At 49.8% G+C, this 17,070-nt stretch overlaps 8 protein-coding genes across 8 annotated transcripts; 5 read left to right on the forward strand and 3 right to left on the reverse strand.

The window, feature by feature from the left end:
* Positions 1-177: 177 nt before the first annotated feature.
* Positions 178-1,711, forward strand: CI109_100040 (uncharacterized protein; the record flags this gene model as incomplete). The annotated part of the gene is made up of 7 exons (XM_032007110.1): positions 178-419; positions 490-701; positions 757-952; positions 1,011-1,266; positions 1,327-1,383; positions 1,443-1,508; positions 1,562-1,711. 7 exons carry the CDS (start codon positions 178-180, stop codon positions 1,709-1,711), a joined length of 1,179 nt encoding a protein of 392 aa, XP_031858607.1.
* A 165-nt stretch (positions 1,712-1,876) lies between these two features.
* On the reverse strand, positions 1,877-3,335 carry CI109_100041 (uncharacterized protein; the record flags this gene model as incomplete). Its single annotated transcript, XM_032007109.2, has 3 exons — positions 1,877-2,996; positions 3,113-3,201; positions 3,264-3,335. 3 exons carry the CDS (start codon positions 3,333-3,335, stop codon positions 1,877-1,879), a joined length of 1,281 nt encoding a protein of 426 aa, XP_031858606.2.
* A 169-nt stretch (positions 3,336-3,504) lies between these two features.
* Positions 3,505-4,324, forward strand: CI109_100042 (uncharacterized protein; the record flags this gene model as incomplete). The annotated part of the gene is made up of 5 exons (XM_032007108.1): positions 3,505-3,693; positions 3,876-3,892; positions 3,965-4,052; positions 4,122-4,167; positions 4,257-4,324. 5 exons carry the CDS (start codon positions 3,505-3,507, stop codon positions 4,322-4,324), a joined length of 408 nt encoding a protein of 135 aa, XP_031858605.1.
* Positions 4,325-4,624: 300 nt separating this feature from the next.
* On the reverse strand, positions 4,625-6,517 carry CI109_100043 (uncharacterized protein; the record flags this gene model as incomplete). The annotated part of the gene is made up of 8 exons (XM_032007107.1): positions 4,625-4,677; positions 4,752-5,105; positions 5,221-5,420; positions 5,530-5,659; positions 5,727-5,769; positions 5,826-6,091; positions 6,203-6,271; positions 6,364-6,517. 8 exons carry the CDS (start codon positions 6,515-6,517, stop codon positions 4,625-4,627), a joined length of 1,269 nt encoding a protein of 422 aa, XP_031858604.1.
* Positions 6,518-7,940: 1,423 nt separating this feature from the next.
* CI109_100044 (uncharacterized protein) lies at positions 7,941-9,945 on the reverse strand (the record flags this gene model as incomplete). The annotated part of the gene is made up of 3 exons (XM_032007106.1): positions 7,941-9,564; positions 9,651-9,880; positions 9,934-9,945. 3 exons carry the CDS (start codon positions 9,943-9,945, stop codon positions 7,941-7,943), a joined length of 1,866 nt encoding a protein of 621 aa, XP_031858603.1.
* A 1,483-nt stretch (positions 9,946-11,428) lies between these two features.
* On the forward strand, positions 11,429-13,131 carry CI109_100045 (uncharacterized protein; the record flags this gene model as incomplete). The annotated part of the gene is made up of 9 exons (XM_032007105.1): positions 11,429-11,505; positions 11,628-11,787; positions 11,857-11,974; positions 12,050-12,151; positions 12,223-12,332; positions 12,406-12,540; positions 12,610-12,713; positions 12,789-12,948; positions 13,018-13,131. The coding sequence occupies 9 exons, from the start codon at positions 11,429-11,431 to the stop codon at positions 13,129-13,131; spliced, it is 1,080 nt and encodes a 359-aa protein (XP_031858602.1).
* Positions 13,132-13,685: 554 nt separating this feature from the next.
* Positions 13,686-14,583, forward strand: CI109_100046 (uncharacterized protein; the record flags this gene model as incomplete). The annotated part of the gene is made up of 2 exons (XM_032007104.1): positions 13,686-13,986; positions 14,060-14,583. 2 exons carry the CDS (start codon positions 13,686-13,688, stop codon positions 14,581-14,583), a joined length of 825 nt encoding a protein of 274 aa, XP_031858601.1.
* Positions 14,584-15,392: 809 nt separating this feature from the next.
* Positions 15,393-16,855, forward strand: CI109_100047 (uncharacterized protein; the record flags this gene model as incomplete). Its single annotated transcript, XM_032007103.1, has 5 exons — positions 15,393-15,540; positions 15,627-15,722; positions 15,780-16,168; positions 16,243-16,611; positions 16,751-16,855. 5 exons carry the CDS (start codon positions 15,393-15,395, stop codon positions 16,853-16,855), a joined length of 1,107 nt encoding a protein of 368 aa, XP_031858600.1.
* Positions 16,856-17,070: the final 215 nt, after the last annotated feature.

The following is a 17,070-nucleotide window of genomic DNA, read 5'->3' on the forward strand; positions in this document are numbered from 1 at the left end:
CCGGAAATTGTCCGGGAACTGATGAAAGCCGGTGCGGCAATTGCTGAAAGAGTTCATCACATGGTTCCACATTCATAATTATAAAATCAACATTCCTTCTTCGACTAACTTTATAATTTCACTTCTACACTTCTCCCTAACGAACGCATCCCCCCCTGGCCCCCCAACACACACACCATGCCCGTCGCAGTCACTTCTATCGAGTCGTCAAAGTACGAGACTCAGTATGATCCCACCAAAGTACTGAAACACCCCGAGTTTCGAGTACTGAAGGAGGGCGATCCAGAATTGGAGGATGAGCAAGCCAACGTCGCTTGTGCCTATAACCCGGCTCACGAGGTTCATATGATCCATAAACCGTTGTTCAAGCCTGGTCCAGGAGAGGTCACAGTTCACGTCAGAGCTACTGGTATTTGCGGGTGAGTCGGTCGCGCATATCTTTGCTTTCAACAAATGCTGATTATTTTCCATTATTTGCAACGCGCGCAGCTCCGACGTACATTTCTGGAAACATGGTCACATTGGTCCCACTATGATTGTCACCGACGAATGCGGAGCAGGTCATGAGTCTGCGGGAGAAGTCATCGCCCTGGGTGATGGTGTCACCCAATGGAAAGTAGGGGACAGGGTCGCGATTGAGGCTGGGGTCCCCTGTGGCTTAGCGAGCTGTGATCCCTGTAGAACCGGAAGGTATAACGCATGTAAGCTACAACTTTCCCCCAAAAGTCTCGTAAACCCCAAGTTGACATAATTTAGGCCCCGCTGTTGTCTTCTTCTCTACCCCACCTTATCACGGTACCTTGACAAGGTTCCACAACCACCCCGCTGCATGGTTGCACAAGTTGCCCGACAACGTTTCTTTCGAAGAAGGTTCCGTCTGTGAACCTTTGGCAGTCGCGTTGGCAGGTCTCGAACGAGCGAACGTGCGTCTCGGTGATCCAGTAGTCATCTGGTAAGTCGACCCACCCACTTATCAGCGGGATCAGCTGCTGATGTACAACGATTTACAGTGGTGCCGGTCCTATCGGTTTGGTCACCCTTCTTGCTGCTCACGCAGCAGGGTGTACCCCCATTGTCATTACGGACCTCTTCGAATCGCGACTCGACTTTGCGAAGAAGCTCATCCCAACCGTCAAGACTGTCGTCATTGACCGTGCTGCTTCACCCACGGACGTCGCTGCGAAGATCAAGGAGGCGGCAGGGACGGAGTTGAAGTTGGCTTTAGACTGTACAGGGGTTGAAAGCAGTATCCGCGCGGGTATCTTTGTGAGTAACATTGTTCTCCTTGGTTCAGAGTCGGTTTTACTGACAGAGATGCCTGTCAAGTCCGTTGGCTTCGGTGGTAAGGTCTTCGTCATCGGTGTTGGACCTTCCGAGCAGAGTGTGAGTTGGGAATCTGTCACCATTTGAGTTAATGGAGTACGACTGACAGAAATGTGCAGTACCCCTTCGGATACTGCTCGGCCAACGAGATTGACCTTCAGTTCCAGTACCGATACGCCAATCAAGTGAGCAAGACACAGTTCGTAAATGTCCTCGATGTGCTGACAATGCTCTGCAGTACCCCAAAGCTATCCGACTCGTTGCTGGCGGTTTGATCAACCTCAAACCTCTCGTCACTCACCGATTCCCACTCCGAGACGCCGTCAAGGCTTTCCACGTTGCGGCCGATCCCACTCAGGGTGCTATCAAGGTTCAGATCCAAGACTAGGGTGGGAATGGACAGTAGATGTCTAATATTTTGGGACTTCGGTGTACTAGAGGTGCTATGAAGAGATATATATATATATATATGGGGAACGGAATAGCAGGCAAGTGATGAAAGGACGATGAATGGAACCATGCATATGTAATAAATGATACTGCGGGTCACTTCTTACTTCCCCTCGGCTGCGAGGTCGTTCAATACTCTACTCAACTTCTCTACACCTTCTTTGACTCTATCTCTATCCTTCTCCCTGACTCGTGGTAAGACTCGTCCGTGGAATCTATCTGGGTGGTAGTTCCTTATCGCTTCTCTGACGACTTTCCTGACGTCGACTACCGATCCACTACCACTTGCTGAAGCGGCAGCTTCGTCTTCCGCCATGGCATGTAGGAAAGGCCGTACGTTTTCAAGTGTGAATTCGTCCGAAGTGAATGTCGATTTCGATGAGTGATAAATTGGCCAAGGTATATCTACGAATCGTAATTCCAATTCTTCGATTTCGACCTCACTACCCGTTTCACCTAGTTTCTTCCAACGAACTTTCCATCTCCCTCTCTCCTCTTTCCTCTTCCTCTCTTCCTCATCCCCCTTTTGTTTCTTCAACCTCTTCATCTTCTTCTCTTCTTCTTTTCTCAGTTTCTCACGTTCAACTTCTTTCAGTCGTTCTTTCTCTTCTTTCTCCTTTCGTCGGCGTTCGGCCTGTTCAATCTCCGAACGATGTTTACGACGATACATCCCTTCTCTAATCCAGGATGTGTATTCTTCTTCATTCATCGTTCCGATCGGTGGGATTTGTCCTCCGTCAAAATCAACTTCCAAAGCGGGATCACGATGTCGTGGTAGTCGAGTACCAACTCCAAATCCAGCAGCGGATGCTAATTCTCGAAATCGTCTAGGAATGTGGATTCCCTCCATACTCCCCGCATAGCCATAGCTTACTCCTCCAAATGGATCTTCTGCCCCTGCGCCACTTGCCATCCAAGCGATTTTCTCCTCCCATTCTCTTCTTTCTAATTCTTCTCGTGCACGACGTCCATATCCACCCATCCATTCACCTTGACCTTGCGTCCCACTACTCGATCCAGCTCCACTTTCGTCGTACACCTCTCCTTGTTCCCGTTGAGTCGATCTGGCCCGATGTCTAGGTGGTGAGATTGATTCGGATCGATAGGGTCGAGGTGGGGAGACGGCGTATCCGTTAGCGCGGGAAATACGTTCTGTCTCTCGTGCAGCTCGACGTTGTTCGCGGCGATAGAGTCGATGAGCTTTTTCAGGTTTCGTTTCTTTCCTAATAGACATTGAATGATAATCACGTCAGCTTGCAGCTTTCGCTTCACTTGATTTGAGCCTGTTGTGCTTGACGGAGGAAAGAAGGGAACGAAAGAGAGTGAGAGTTGCACGTACAGCTTGATCTTGGTAGGTTTGGGGACGGTATAGTCTGCCTCCCTATCCAGACCCGCTTCTCCTCCAGTCATCTTGATAGTTGTAAGACTCTGCTTAGCAATGGAAGGAGCATTGAGATATATTATATGGTCAAAGCCGAAAGGTGATACACATAAGACCACTTGATGGTCGGTTGGGTGGCAAATCCCAAAACACCCAACTTATCTGGCGAGCCTAACCTCATTCGCTTCCACGTGGTAATACATCATCACCATCCATCGAAGCAGTTCATCCTCATCTGACATCTCATCGTAGATCAACGAGAGCAACCTATCTCTCTTCGTTCATATACCAAATCAACTCAACAGACCCATACATACATACATAAATACATACATACATACAGAATCACAATGGGCGTATTCGACACTTTCAACACCTCTTCTACCTCCTCGTCGTCCCCTACAAACGCAACGATCACTCCCTCGGCTTACGGTGATAATTCTGCGAAAGGGGTTAACGATATTCCACCTCCTCGATCGGATGCGTCAGTCAACGCTCCTCCACCTGAGCAACACAAAAGAGTAGCGGATTTCGTCAATGTGAGTGAGACTTGGAACAAGTTGGAACAAGGGGATTCGATCCTGTATTTCGTGTTTCGTGGAGCGAGGGAGGTTGGCGCTCGATCTTGTTCTGTCTAGCTTGTGGTGGAGTCTACGGATCGTGATGTTGGGAGCAATCGATCACGTTTTGCTGACATCAGTCTCTTTTCGCCGTTATACAGGAATCTCCCAATGCTCGGTAAGTACAACTCTCTCTTGGCAGTATCGTACTCTCGTTATCCCAGTAAATTTGATTCTGTTTTACTTGCAGATACGTCTTCGACTCGAGAAGGAATGGCGATAAAGCCGAGACTGAGTTGTGCAGAGTTACACCTCAAGGTGGTATGAGCTGTATCAAGGTGAGTCGATGGACGATCGTACGATATTTATGGTATATGGGCTGATTGTTCATGGTTCTGGGTGTACAGGTCGCCGTGCAAAGCGCTGCTTTGTTCAAGAGTATGCAAGGGCTAGGTGAGTTGTCGTCACGATTGTTCCGCGCTACAAAGTGCACGTCTCATGATATGATAGACTCTTACTGACGATCTTATCGCTCCTCATAGGCTTCTACTGCGCTCTTCCTGCCGAGCCAACACGGACACACATGGAGTGTAATCGGATCCCAAGATAAGTGGAAAGACTTCGCCAATCGCATCGCGACCCACCGAAAATTTCGAAGAGGAGATCTTACGTCTTGACACAAAATGACACATGCATAAACATCGCTCATGTCATTTGTTACTGACTTCGTGACATTGATCCGATTGGGCTAAGTCAAGTAAAGATTCACATTCACATTATATGCTAACACATGGTAAACATAGAATATTGTTATCGATCGTCCATTCACGACGTGATTATAATGCACAGAATGGTTTGCCAGCGACGGGCGAGTCGCCAACGTTGTATATACAGTACATTCCCCTCTCCATCAATTTTCAGTGGTAGTCGTCTCGACATATGTCCTCCTCGCGCTCGCGAATACTGATCAAACTGTCAATAGCCGTCAGCGGATTGATGGAAGCCCACAGACAGTCTGAGGAAGACAAGCTACTCACCCTTCTCTTCCGTTTGCATGGGAGGAAGATAGAGCGCATCTGCTATCTCTTCATCATACTTTTGTTCTCTCGGCACATACTTCCCACTCTTATCACAAATCGGCGTCCCCAACATCTCTCCCAAAGAGATGTCCTTTTGTTCACACCCTCCGTCACACCTGGCTCCGCTTGGCTTGGTGAAGGAATAGGACAGAGGTGCAAGACTTGACGAGGACGCATTCGATTGGCTTGTCGAACCAGACAGACCGGTATCGGCCGATCCGAGTCGAACGGTACGTGCATAATATGGTCGTTCGGGTATACAGGGGAAGATGTAGCGGACGACGTTGTAATAGAATCGTTTGGTTTCGATGCCTGGGGCGAAGTGACCGAAAGCAGTCAGCCAAGTCCCTCGTCGGGTGTGATGGGTGTCCGGATGTCGACGGCCGACATGTAAGTCACGACTAAGACAGGTGTGGTGTGGACTCACTTGTAGCGAAACAAAGGAAGAAGACGATACTACACGCAACAACAGTGAAGAACGAAAGATTCAAACTCAATCGTCCGGTTTTGGCGATCAGGGTCGCGGGGACACTTTCGATCCGCGATAGGTTGTGGAAGGGCGCACCGAAATGACCGAGAGGTTGAGGACCATGTTGGAAAGATAAGAGGTTAAAGATTGCCCGGAGGCTAATTACAGGATGTCAGCGCGAGGTCAGATGCGCGCCGCGGTAGGGGTCGGGAGGACGGCGGAATGATAGTACTGAAACTGGGTGGTGAAGGTATTCGTGTGACTTACCCGCATGTGCCAAGCTCAGCGAGGGTGAGGAACATCAGGCGATAGAATTGATCGCGGTTGACAGATGCGTCAGAGGCGATAAGCGAGAGCATCCTTTGTCTTCGAAGATATATGTTGACGAGAGCCATGACTATTTCCCCGTACGCCCAATGTCAGCATTGACTAATAAGGCGGCGAGTTGTTACAATCTGACGTACTTGTGTAAATCAGACATCCTATTGCGATAACGATAGGTACGATCTATCTCGAATTATCAGCTCAGACACCCTGACGGAGGGGCAAAACTCATCACTCACAGCCATCCAAATCACACCCCAAGTGTCCCAATACGTAGAAGGCATCGGTCCAAACGCCTCAACGACATAGAACCTTCTGTCCATATTACTCAGGTGGACCAAGGTCCCAACCACAGGAGCGGCAATACTCATAGACAAGTCAAAAAGACGATGACGACGACGAGAGTCTGGGTCGTATAGTGGTGAGTGGGTACGGAGGGAAGTGTATGATTCGAGCTGTTTGGCCAGGAGGAGATGAGCGGTAGGGAGTGCAAAGTTGTATGCGACTGTCGCAGGATGAGGGAAGGATCGCAACGATTAGAAATGGAGCGATAAGGAGACGGACGGTCAAGGTCAGCTTAGGGTACGGAGCTCGAGAATTCGTGTACACCACTCACCAATCACCGTCGTACTGATATCTCCCCAAACGTTGGCTCGAAGCTCCGAGTCTTCGGCCCATACAACACCTGAAAGCGGTCATACGTTAGCGCTTTTTGTAGAAACGTCCAAAGACGCCCCCTATGCCACGACGGTGGTAGGCACTATAAGCGCTACTTACAATTGACTGTGTGAACGATATTGAGCGCCGTCATCCAGAATATCATGGACAAGGTGGCTATGTTCCCAGTACGGAGATGCCATGGTAAGGGATAGAGAGCAAGGACAAGGGCGACGATAGATGGACCTAGGTATTCGGGGTGGCAAAACGCCATCGTGTTGTAGGAATGGAAGGGTAGATGAGATTGATTGGATAGAGGCTTGGCTTGACCAGAATTGACGGTACTACAGTACGTTCTGTTCAAGTGATATGGATACGATATGGAGTCGTGGCGGCGAGGAAAAAGTGAATGATCGTCGGTCGATCACTCTCCATTATATACCTCACTCCTCTGCTCTCGCAATATCTATTCACCCAAGCTCAAGGTCCCAAGGAGGTGATATCCAATCGAAAGGGGTTCGAAAGGGAGATAGGGCGAGAGCCAAGACGATATCTGCAATACACTTGAGGTCGAATTGACCTTCGGGTTACCTCGTGAGAAGATCAACTTCCTTTGATTTGAGGTGGCGCAAGATGTGGACTGTATGCTTGTGAGTGAAGAAGTAGTGAGGTGATTTGATTAAAGAGCGTGAATATAACTTTGAATAAGGATGAGAAAAGATGGAAGGAAGATGAGTGTAACTTGGAAGGATTTGATGTTCATGGAGCTAATGAATGAAAAGGAGGGTGAGATGGGAAAATGTCTACTTGGATTGTGTTTCGGCGAGTTGTGTGATTGATGGAGGCGTTTCGATGTATTTGTCCGGGAGGGAGAACCGATACCGTGTGTGTATTGTATGTGTGTCGGTCTGTATGAGAAATTAGCCGTGACACCAGTTTGTGTAACATCGAGAGATGACACTGCTGTGCAGCAGATCCCGACCGTCGCCGAGACATGACGACGAGGAAGGACCGTGAGTCCCAGTCCCGCGAGGCCGAGGAATTGATGAAAACTCAATTTGAAGGGGTCCTTGCACCGGCCATGCTGTGCTTTCGAATCGCTAGCTTGAGCACGGAGCTTTGAGTATGGAGGCCTCGAACCATCTATAGTATGAACATGTAACTCGGATCGTTTCATGTTGCCGTTGCCGTAGAAAACCTCCGATCAATCTGAGGAAAGGCAAGTGTGTAGGTCCGTGACGGATGTACACCATGTGACGACGTCGCTCTACTCGCCGAAATTGACTCGGCTGGATTCCAGTCTGATCCCATATCGTCTTTGCTTCTCATCAAAAGGACAATCAATCAGTACTCATGGATTCGGGGTAGTCATCGCCTAGATCTCCCTCGATCACAAGATGTGGCGTTTTACAAACACACTAGGAGCGCCACTTTCGCTCCGGAGTAAAGCGACTGTGTAAGAGTGGTACTGCAGATCTCTGGATGTATGTCATCGATTCTATAACATATATGGCTAGGCTGGGCTGTCTACAAATTTGGGTTCCTTCTGGCTCTCAAGACCCGAATACAAAGTAGTAAATCGGAAGCTTCAATACAAGATGGGAACCGTCGACTTGTGTCTACAAACGAATTTCCTTCCTCCAAGTCTACATCATCTACTTGAATCCCCCATCATCCGAAACCCTTCCTACCTATCCCTAATGCTTCTCCTCGGCAGCCTGGATGGCGAGAGGTTGATGCATGCCTGCCTGTCGACTTTCATCCTGGAAATCTCTGACGGGATCATCGAGATGATGGAAAAAGGTTGGGAAGATGAAAGCGGTCACGAACGAAGCTGCGGCGAGAGCGACCCAAGGCCAAACGAGGTAAGGGTCGGTGATGACGTCCGTGAGAGCAAGAGATATGGCGGAGGAGATGGCAGTGGTGAAAAGAGTCATGGAGTAGACGAGACCCTTCATTCGGGCGGGGGCTCGAGTGTATGCCAATTCGTAGGAAGTGACGTTGACGAACAATTCTCCGATACCAGGCAAAAGGTACATGGGGACTTGGAGCCAAAGACTAACGTCGGACGGGGTATCACAAGTGGTCGCGAAGTTCCCACAAGCTGAAGTCTTGTAGATGTTGTGCTGCACAACAGCGCAGACGACACAACCAACCGCGGCGAGGAGGAACCCGATACACATTCGCATCATCGGTTTGATGGGGAACCCAATTTTCTCGAAGAGCGGGTAGAAGCCGAAAGTGAGAATCGGGGTGAAAACGATGATTGACAAACTGTTGAAATTACTGATGAGATCGTTGGGAACACCGTTGACGATCATGGCGTCGGACATGTCGTTCATCTGATTTCCAATACCTCCATCCGCAAGGTTGAAAATTGGGATGAGGGTGAAAACGACACAGGCGCTTAGCGATTGTCGAATCTCATCAACGAATCGGTCGTCCCAGAACACCTTGGTGGTGTCAACAGTCCCTTCGGTAGCGGCGATGTACGAAGGTTTGGCCTTGTTCCAGAATTCATCCCCGCCTCGCCAGATCTTCCTCCATCCTCCGTTCGCCAATAACAATTTCATGACCTTGCCAAACTCGACAACAACGGATCCTTGAGGGGGAGCCTTGTACAATCGCTTGTAAGCGACGACGAGCACGATCGGCATGAGCATATAGATGATACCGGGAAGCAGGAAAGCGAGCCAAAACCCAACGTCTCGCTCGGCGTACTCGGTCGCAAGGGCGAAGAAGGCACCGATGTTGATACAGGCGTAGAAGATCAGAAGGTATCGCTGGACAGTGGCTTGGGGGTCAACGATCACCCTTTCACCAGATTTGAGCGTTTTGATCGTCGGTCGTTTGACAGGAGACTGATCACACAACAGTGGTGCAAGAGAGGGCTTGATGAACCCAGCGGCGAAAGCGAGAATGAGTAGGGAGATGGTGAATGCCGCGAGTGAACCGTTGGGGTGTGAAATAACCGAGGGGATCGCGGGAATGACCAGAAGGACGTGAGAGAAAGCACCGATCGCCGTTCCAACCGCGATGGTCTTAAATCGACCCCACTTCGTGTCGGCGATGATACCACCAAAGATGGGGATAACATAGGCAAGGAATGTGAACATGTTCGTAAGAGCTGATGCGTCTCGCGAACCGAGACCGAGAGCACCGGCATGTTGCTGGTATCCGTCGGGACCCTTTGCGACCGCACCGGTTCCGCTTCCGCCTTTCGGAAGGGGGTTGTTGATAAAGTTGTTGAAGATGTAGTATGAACCGTAGTATGAAGCACGCTCGGCGAACTCGATGAGACACATGGCAACGGCCGCCCATCTGCAGTATCAAAAAGCCCCAACAGCCAGACGTCAACTTGGCTGCCTACGTGCGAGTGAGTCGGAGGGGGCTTTTGTACCACTCACGGCATGGGAGCTGGGACTTTTCGCAATGTGGCTATTTCCTCGTCTGTGGGGTCGGCCTCATATTCGCGGTCGTGCGCCGCACCAATGCTGACTTCGTGACCAGCAGCGTAGCCATCCTTCTCACTCTTCTCATTGTGCAGGGTGGGGGTCACGCCGGCAGTGTCTGTGACGCCTGTGGCTAGACCAGCCGCAGGAATTGGGGCGGCCACGAAATCCTCAACGGGGTTTGCCTACTAGCGGTCAGCGACTAGTGATGATTTTCTTAACCAATGATGAGACTTACATGTGAGGTCATAGTGGCGAGACTTCTATCAAGTACAGCAACTTTCGATGACGCTTGGTAAACTTTGCTGGAGAGGAGCTGCTCCGTCACTTATATAGCTTGGGACGGATGGCCAAAACCCATCATTATCGTGATTGCATCACCCCACTGTCTACCGTTCTGAAGCTCAACCGGCTGCTGCTGCCATACACGTAAACGTATCCATCCTTTGGTTCCACATGTATTTGGAAACTGGTAGAGAGCACCACATGGTTCCGAAATGATACAATGAGATCGTTATCGCTCGCTTGTTATTTTCGGTGCGGTGATTGAGCAGCAGTAACAGCAGCATAGAAGAAGAGCCACATCGGTTGGCATACGAAGTTTAAGTTAATTCATTCAGGTCCAAAAATAGAATAATCAGACTATTCCACAGTCGATCGCCCCCTGAGCTTCAGCTTCCTTTGACCCTGTTTTTGGTCCGCTTTCGACCGTGGATTCTGCACATCTTAGCGTCATGTAGATGTCACCTAGTGGTATAAGAGAACGAATAACCCATATGGCAAACAATGATGATCCACCTTATCAATAAGACGAAAATAGATATCACTCACATGAAGCGACGACTGCGACTCTGACGGGGTTCGAGCAAACCATGTGGTCGGTTCGACGTCTCTATCTCTGGGACGAATCAAAGTCTGAGCATACCACCTTGACATACAGTAGGTCAGCCGCCTAAATACTGTATGTCAAGCATCTTCGGGTCAAGGCCAAGCGATAAGCGGGGAGTGTGGTCACCCTCCCACCGTGACACCGTGATACGGGCCAGAGCGGCATTGCGATGCCGGCGCTGCGTGCGCTGCGAACTTGTACAAAATGCACCACAGTCGAGGCTTTTCCTTCGCCCCCCGTCGTACAAGATCCGAAAGCTTATCGGGATATGTCTGGTCCACGATCCACGGTGATAACTCCGTGTGAGATCGGGAAATTGTGGAGCACGAGAGTACGGTGGAATCTCGGATGCTACAATGACAGTGAGGGCAGTCTTTTGAGAGGGGAGCAGGACGAGAGTTATGTTTTACCGATCATCAAGCCACTCTATCATTCCAGCGACAAAGAGAACGGTAGGGCGGCCTGAACGATGTGCTGCAACCTTCGCCTCGTGCTTCGGTTTGTTAAAAATGACCCATATATCCTCGTTTTTTCATACTGTCTACTCGGTAGGTGAATCTGTTGTAAACGCTCCAGTCTCCCAGCCGGATATGATGCATATCATACAGGTTGTTGTATGCATGCATATCGTGTAAACAACACATAAGGACCAGATAACAAGGTGTACTGAGGCGAAGTGCCACTTTCGTAATTGCCGAGATTACCGCCACGTGGTTGGATGATCAGTCACTCGCGTGGCGAGAGCCGTAAAATCAAAAGTGACCAACATCAACAACAACAACAAATAACAACAATTCAACGTTGATTTGACTGACCGATCTATACCGTACCTCGACACGACAACATGAGCGCACTAGTAGCGTCTTCCAACATGCACGCTCCGACATCATCGGGCTCATCGATGCATCATGCGGTAGACCAGTATGTTCACCTTTCCTCTTTCCCCCGCGTCCCCCTGGTCCAGCCAAGCAAGCTGTTTTGCTTGCGATCACCCGCTGGCGGACTTCAACGAGGAATGTACTGATGCATTCACTCTCACATAGACTATCCGCCGCTGCGTCGTCAGGCTTTCATGTCCTTCGTCATCGGGATCGATTCCAAGAGAGAGCTTTGCGAGATGTCACGATGAGCAGTAACGATTCTGCCATGATGATGGATCCCACAAATCCTATCTTGGTCAGAGAGGAGATGGAATCGCAGAAGGTCAGTCCGTGCCAACGGATGAGAATGAGCTGGACTGAGCTGATGGAATACGAACGCCCTGGTGGATAGGACTACTTTCGCCGCCTCAAGTTCACCTACCTCGAACAAGAAGCCAAACGACATTTCCTCGCTTCAATAACAGGTACAGAACCCCAACGTGTTGAACCGGGAGAGAATGAGGAGCGAGGTGAGCTCAACGAACTTGCATGCCAGATTTATTGGGCGGCTAGGGGAATGCTGAGCTGTGATTCTTTCTTCGCAGAGACGATTAATGCGGCGAAGAAGGCTTCGCTGAAATCGACGAAATCAACAATAGAGGAGATGCGAGCGCAGACAGTACAACTTGCCGAGGACAATGCAAGGAGTGAGTGCGATCGCGTTCAACGAACACGTCGATGAGTCATGAGAGCTGAATATGTGATTGCGCCATTACAGAACATGTCGAGATGTCTCAACAGCTGGGAGAAGCTCAAGCATTACAGAAACAGATCAGAGATATGGAGCTCGAACTAGCGAGAATAAAAGCGACGCATCCTCCTGAGAATGTAAGTTGCGAACGATAACGGGACGACGACGACGAATGACTGACAGCTCACCATTCGGATTTACGTGATATAGCGAATGACGATAGCCCAAGCAAATGAGACACTTGATGGACAGATTGTAGAGATGGAACGATTGACGGATGCGATCGGGTCGACACAAGCGCAGACGGACAGTACGAGGGAAGAAGTCGCAAGGGTCGCCAAGGAGGTGAGTGTCTACAACTTTCTTGAACCAAAAAAAATCTCTCCAACTGATATACTCACTACGTCATCTCAGCTTCTGCGGCTAGGCAGGGACCGGGAGAGAGAGGAGGCTCGTGCCAAGGAAGTGAGAGAAGGAAGAGAAGCAGGAGATACCAAAGTAGACGAAATCTGCCGATGGTAAGTATAAAGAGTGTTTTGCGCGTTCTGAGAATAGTCATTGGAACAAAACACTGAACATCCGATCATTCCTAGGTTCACATCTTCCCTCGCCTTCTACCGGTCTCTCCTCGGCATACGATCTGTGAAAGCTGTCTCTGAGAATGAGCTGCATCTCGAGTATGACGTTCCGAACGGACCCATGGTATTGGCTTTGATGTTTGACGAGTTGACGAAGCGATTCATCGACGCGAGAGTGAGTTGGCCGGCTTCTCGGATATCTCAGAGCCAGCGACAGAAGCTGACCTCGATCCGACATTTACAGCTGATTGGCAATGACATGGATATCTCCGAGGCGGTGGGAATCGCTGCGGGAAGTAACGATGTGCCAGGTTTGATTGCGGATGTTTTGGTCAGACTGAGACCTGCATCGGCATAGTGATCTTGGGGTTATGTTTTGCTACCTTGGCTTCTCTCTGCTTTTACTCCGGTTGTACTATTTATGCGAATGGTAATATTGGTCTGCCTCACATATATCTCGGCATTGCTTCGCTCGAAGCATCAATCATCCCTTATGATTGACTAGCTTTCCCTCTCCGAGCCCACCTGTATCAATGTTATCTGATTCGACACAGGCCGAACGGATTAAGTGTGGGACCAACTAATTATCCCCCATCTCGGGGTTTTCACAGTGCACGGTCCCCGATCTTATCTATCCCCCTATCTTCGGATCCGCGATCTCTCGGTGAGGATGGATGAAACACTTGTTCAAGTCAATGTCGCGACATCGCCGATGCATGGAACAGAAAGTAAACTCTGAGTACATCGATACGATGCGTTATGCACTCTCGGCCCCGACATACTCGGTGTCCGAGGCGTCTACTGCTTCCAGTCGCGTATATAAAGCGTCTGCTTGAGCGCAAAGTGGGATTCTTGTCCCTCAGCCAAGTCAAATTCCCATCGCAGCTCAGCTGAGCACGGAGACGTCTAACCATGTCATCTACAAACAACACTATCGTCCTCGTCACTGGATCGAACAAGGGTATAGGGTTCAGTATCGCCCAAGCCCTCTTATCATCTACCGCGAAAGGTTATACGATCATCCTCACCTCTCGTACCCTTTCTCGCGCACAGCAAGCGGCTCAGTCCCTCGAGCAGGAGGTCAAGAGCAGTGTGACAGGAAGTCAGGTATTCGCTTTCCAGCTTGATATAGAGGATGATGGGAGTATCGAGACGCTTTTTGCGGAAGTGGAGAAACCATTTGGAAGAGTCGATGTGCTCGTCAACAATGCCGGTGGGTATGGCGCAACATCCTTTATGCAAGAGCACTGACTATTTTCGGAATGTCGTTCGCCATCCATCTCCAGGAGCATCATTCGATATTATTGGTCCTCAAGCTGGTTGGACCGAACGTGAACTTTGGGCCAAGACCTATAACTTGAACGTGGTCTCGACACGTCAATTCACCCGAATGTTCATCCCGCTCTTGCTCAAATCGACCACACCCCGTCTTCTATTCATGACTTCCACAGTCAGTTCTCTCACCGAAACCTCCATCACTGCATATCCGTATAACACCCCGCCTAAGGAGAAAGGATGGCCGAAGACAGACATAGGATTCAATATCGCCGCTTATAGAGCTAGTAAGACAGCTCTCAATATGCAAGCGAGGGACTGGCATCAAGTCCTCCAGGCCGATGGGGTCATCGTTCATCTGATCGATCCGGGAAGAGTCGCCACTGAATTTGGAGGTGGTGATCCTACAGAGAAGATCAAGACAGGAGCATCGACACCGGATGTCCCGGCAGGATTGGTGAAGAGGGTCATTGAGGGTGAGCTGGATCAGGACAGGGGGAAGATTGTGGGTATCAACGGGATCGTCCCTTGGTAGATCAAGGTGTCATCCAACTTGATGTATGAGTAACGCAGAACGTGTGTAAGCCATAGTATCACCATGTATGGATTGTCAAGTCAAGCTGTTTGACATGAGACAGCACTGCACATTGGATGCTCACCAAGTTCCCGCAACGCAGTTCTGCAATCACGTAGATCTGGCAAGCACGGCGATCCTCCGATCAGACCGCTGGTCAGAGAGCAGCAGTTGCACAGCAGAGGACGTACATGTACATGTACATGTATTCCGCTAAGCGAGTCGCAGGAAAGGAACAGCCAAAAGAATATGACATAACCTTATCTAAGCTTACATACCACCATAGAAGAGGGGGATCCGGAAGGGTTCGGTAGATTCGCCGAAAATAGAAAGATGCCTTGTTCTTGCTGCTAAACGGGTAATTGGAACGACAAAAAACACGTCTCTACAACCCATTCAATCCCTCCCAACTATATGTATCACGACCCTTGCCTTTTCTCTTTGTCTCTCTTGCTTCGTTCACAAACACCATCGTCCATCACCGCAACAAGCAACACCGTCTTGGAAGCAAAAGTTGATAGCTCGAAACGAAAGTTCGATTCATCTTGTACTTTGTCGAAGACCAGAAGTCTCGCGTCATTCTCTTATCGCACGTTCGAATTCGCAGTCTGAAAAGGTCTATTTCACCCGAACATCTTCGGAGCACGTCGAATACGAGGACTATACCTAACGTCTCACTCAACCCCGTCCATATAGCTATCCAAACAGTCTACATCAACGCACGCAATCAAACCCCTCTTACGATCGAATCACGTATATCACATAGCATCATGTCAGAAGTTGTCTATGCCAACGACACCAGGTATCCTGGACCCAAATCTCATCCTGCGCCAGCCAACGTGACGGGTCTTCCTACCCAGGCCGAACTCGATGCGTACCCCAGACTCTTCACCTGGGGAGAGCTCAAAGAGATTATCAGTGAGTGGCAGCTCTTGAATCTCCATCGACCCCTCATTTAGACCGATGCCCAATCATGAACAGCGCTGACTATTCCGTACTAATAGTGACGGGCCAACTTGGACAGCTCATGAGGAATACGGAGATGCAGTACAAGTATGATCAATGGTCCGCCGGCATGAAGAAGCAGTTCGTGTCAACGGGTAAGTATAACTCTGTTTTTGTATAGCCTCGGAGCATTTCCTAACAGTGTCTGGTAGAGAATTACCTTGTCCACACTCGACTACCCTTCAAGCCAACTACCTCGCGTGCCGCTGAACCCACATACGATCTGTCTACATCTCTCGATCAACCACAACCACAATGCCAACCTCAATCTCTTCTATCGCCCCCGACTCCCGCGTCAGGCTCATCCACCCCTTCCTCGGTCGGATTCGTCAGTCTTGCCTCCCTCAAAGCCGTGAATGGCAAGTTGTCAAAAGGCAAGTCTGATGGTGAATCCGGTGAAGAGGAGGAAGAAGAACACCAGGCGGAGTACTTGCGGTATGATAACGAGAATGGGCTGGATCCGGAGAAGTATGCGGTCTTGCCTAATGATTGGCCGTATAACGTCCCTTACGGTGTGAGGCATTTTTGCGTCTGGTCAAAGGTGGGCTCTTTACAACTTCGCAAACATTTCGCCACGACTACAAGGAACTGATCGTCCGTATTCTACTTCTACAGGTGCCCATCGCCCATCCCCTCTTGATCGACTTTGACCCAGCCGCTTGGGCCAAAATCGAAGACGAAGGTCTTGGTGGCTTCACAGGTGTAGCACCCGCACTATCCTCTCCACTTCTTACACCGCCCAGCTCGACAAACGGTGCAGCGACACCAGGAACAACAGTGGGAAGAGGAACAGGCCAAGGCCAAAATCAACTCGATCTCGGCAAACCGGATTGGTATGCGAGAGATCTGAGACGAGGTGGTAAAGAGATGGCAAGATGGTCTGGGGTAGAGTATGAGTCGGCGGGTGGAGCAGAGGTGGGGAAGATGGTCAAGGGTTTGTGGGATGAAAGAGGTTGGGAATGTATCTGGTTTGTAAACCCTCCAGTGAGTTGCGGTTTCCCCTCAGCAACCTAGACAGTGTCCCCTTCCTCTTCGCTACAGCGGCAGTCTTCGGCATGATCCTCTAGACGTTGTCTGATCGATTTGTTGACCCGAAGCTGACACCCATCTGCCCTTTATTCAGCGTCTCCAATCCGTCCCTGGCTTCTCACATTTCCACGTTTTTGCACGACGCAAGACTCCGGAGGAGATTGATGCAGCGGAAGCCCGTCTCAACGGTATGGCGTAACGCAAGGCTGACACTTGTATGGATAAGATAGACTAGGGCAGAATAGACATGACCCCATGCATACATTGAGCAGATACAATCACATTTGGCATGTTTATGAAAAGTTGGCCTCCGAGCATTGGAAACCGTGGACCGGCGAGCGTGGGACGCTGAAATCTCGTGCAAAAAAGCATAACGGACAAAAGCTGTGCATACCTTTCCGCATGTCCGAGGTA

This window comes from Kwoniella shandongensis, chromosome 1, assembly GCF_008629635.2.
Source record: "Kwoniella shandongensis chromosome 1, complete sequence".
Taxonomy (NCBI): Eukaryota; Fungi; Basidiomycota; class Tremellomycetes; order Tremellales; family Cryptococcaceae; genus Kwoniella; species Kwoniella shandongensis.